General features: G+C 41.6%; 2 protein-coding genes across 2 annotated transcripts in view; one reads left to right on the top strand and one right to left on the bottom strand.

The window, feature by feature from the left end:
* LOC106533462 (armadillo repeat-containing protein 1) overlaps positions 1-2,180 on the bottom strand; it is a 7,394-nt gene that overhangs the window by 2,067 nt on the left and 3,147 nt on the right. The gene's annotated exons all lie outside the window — the stretch shown is intronic.
* LOC106533463 (uncharacterized) lies at positions 76-1,075 on the top strand (the record flags this gene model as incomplete). The annotated part of the gene is given in 1 exon segment (XM_014029760.1): positions 76-1,075. A coding segment is annotated over 1 exon segment (619 nt), but the record flags the coding sequence as incomplete, so codon positions are not given.

Below are 2,180 nucleotides of genomic sequence, written 5' to 3' on the forward strand. Positions count from 1 at the left end.
GAGGAAGCTACAATGGAGCTCCTGGAGCTACAGAAACGGTTCGAAACACGGCTTGTGGATCAGGAGGGACGTGAGGATTCATGGACTCGAGGAGGGGGCAGAGGACAGCTCCGGTACGATGACGGAATTTGTTGAGAAACTTCTGAGAGAGAAGCTGGAGCTGCCGCCATCTTTTCCCTTTCAGATAGAGAGAGCCCATCGGGCTCTGCCACCGCGTCCCTCCCCGGAATCACCACCGAGATCGATAGTGGTAAAGTTCATGAGCTTCAGGGTGAAAGAAGAGATCTTAAAGAAGGCATGGCAGAAGAAAGGATTCATGTACGAGGGGAAGAAAGTTTTTCTGGAGCATGACTATGCCCCAGAAGTGCTGAAGAAACGAAAGGAATACACAGAGGCGAAAAGAGTCCTGCGGGAGAAGAAAATACGGTTCCAGACGCCATTCCCAACGAGACTGCGGGTTTTCTACGTGGGAGAGACGCGGATCTACAACACGGCTGAGGAGGCGACCAAAGACATGGCGGAGCGAGGGCTGCAGGTGGCGGTGACCAGACCGGCGGAGAACAGCTTGGAGAAGATCAGACGCCTGACTTGGAAGACCATCGGGGCCAAGAAAGGAGGACAGACACCGAGAGAGACAATAGAAGGATACAAACAACGATTGCAAGGTTTTAGGAGAAGTCAGGATGAGATTTAAGGACTACTGCCTTTTAAATGAGGTATTTAAGATATCTGGTGTTTTTTTGGATGGGTCTATTCAAAGTTGAGGGGAAAAACCGGGGCTTAGGGAATTATGACTCGGGTCAAGCTAATGGAATTATTGTTTATTTACTTATTTCCTGAGGGAGTTTTTTCTTCATTAGGGTCGGGGTATCCTCCTTTTTTTGTTTGTGGACTTTAGGGCGGAGGTGCAAACATGAACAAAGCTAACTGCAACAGGAAGGGCCCACTCCCTCTGGCAGGGGGAGGACATCCCTATGGGCAGGTATTCATCATGGCTTACAAAGGGTCAAAGTGCAGACCCCACTCTGGGAAGTTCTTGGGTTAGTCACTAGTTCATCAGTGAACGTTTTGAAACCGTTCAGTTATGTGTTCATTATTACTTTGTTTATCTGTAGCCTAAGGGTTCTTAAAGGTGTAGAGAAGGTGGAAAATAAGGAATCACAAGGAGTAAATGACAACACAGAAAAAGGTTTTAAAGTTGGCCTCTTTTAATGTGAACGGGTTGAACAACCCAGTTAAAAGGTCTAAAGTATTGGGTAAAATGAGAAGGGAGGGGGTGGGTTAGGGTTAGGTATTCTAATGTGTGGTGGAGATTCAAACCTCAGACTGAACCCACAACTGGATTGTTCGGACGGTGGGAAGCAAAAATCTATAATTAGCAAAAAATTTTAAGAATTAATGGCAGAGCTGGGAATAATGGATRTCTGGAGGGAGCTAAATCCATCAGGCAGAAACTACACGTACTTTTCACCGCCTCACTCAGTTTGTTCAAGAATCGATTATTTCTTTATGTATAATAAAGTTACAGAGTGGAAAATTGTGACATTGGAGTAAGAGATATATCAGATCATAGTCCAGTATATATCACCCTGGAAKTGTCAAAGGAAACAAAAACAACAATGTGGAGACTAAATACAGGCTTATTACAGGGGAACATGAAGGATGAACTTGTATATGTAAAGGAAAATAATAATGGGGCGGTATCACCAGCTACGCTGTGGGATGCATGCAAAGCAGTACTTCGAGGGAAACTAATTGCCAAATCAGCATATTTAAAAAGGCAAAAACAGGGTAAACTTAGACAGTTACAATTGGAATTAAAAGAATTAGAAAAGCAACATAAAATCTTCTCTTTGGATGAAAAAAAATCTCAAGAAATTAAAAGAATACAAACAGAGATAAACTGCATTTTGGAAGATGAAATAAAAAAAACCTTCTGTACACAAAACAAAGGTATTATGAAGGAGGAGGTAAATCAGCTAAATTACTAGCTTATAGAATGAAAAAACAAGTGGTAAATAATAATATTTTCAAAATCAGGGACTCCTCTAATGTGGTTAAATATAAGACAGAGGAAATTCAAAATTGTTTTGAAAACTATTACAAAAAATTATATTCTCAAGCAGAAATCAATAATGATAATCAAATACAGGAATTATTGGAATCTTTGAATTTACCAA

The sequence above is a fragment of the Austrofundulus limnaeus genome, unplaced genomic scaffold, assembly GCF_001266775.1.
Source record: "Austrofundulus limnaeus strain Quisiro unplaced genomic scaffold, Austrofundulus_limnaeus-1.0 Scaffold949, whole genome shotgun sequence".
NCBI lineage: Eukaryota > Metazoa > Chordata > Actinopteri > Cyprinodontiformes > Rivulidae > Austrofundulus > Austrofundulus limnaeus.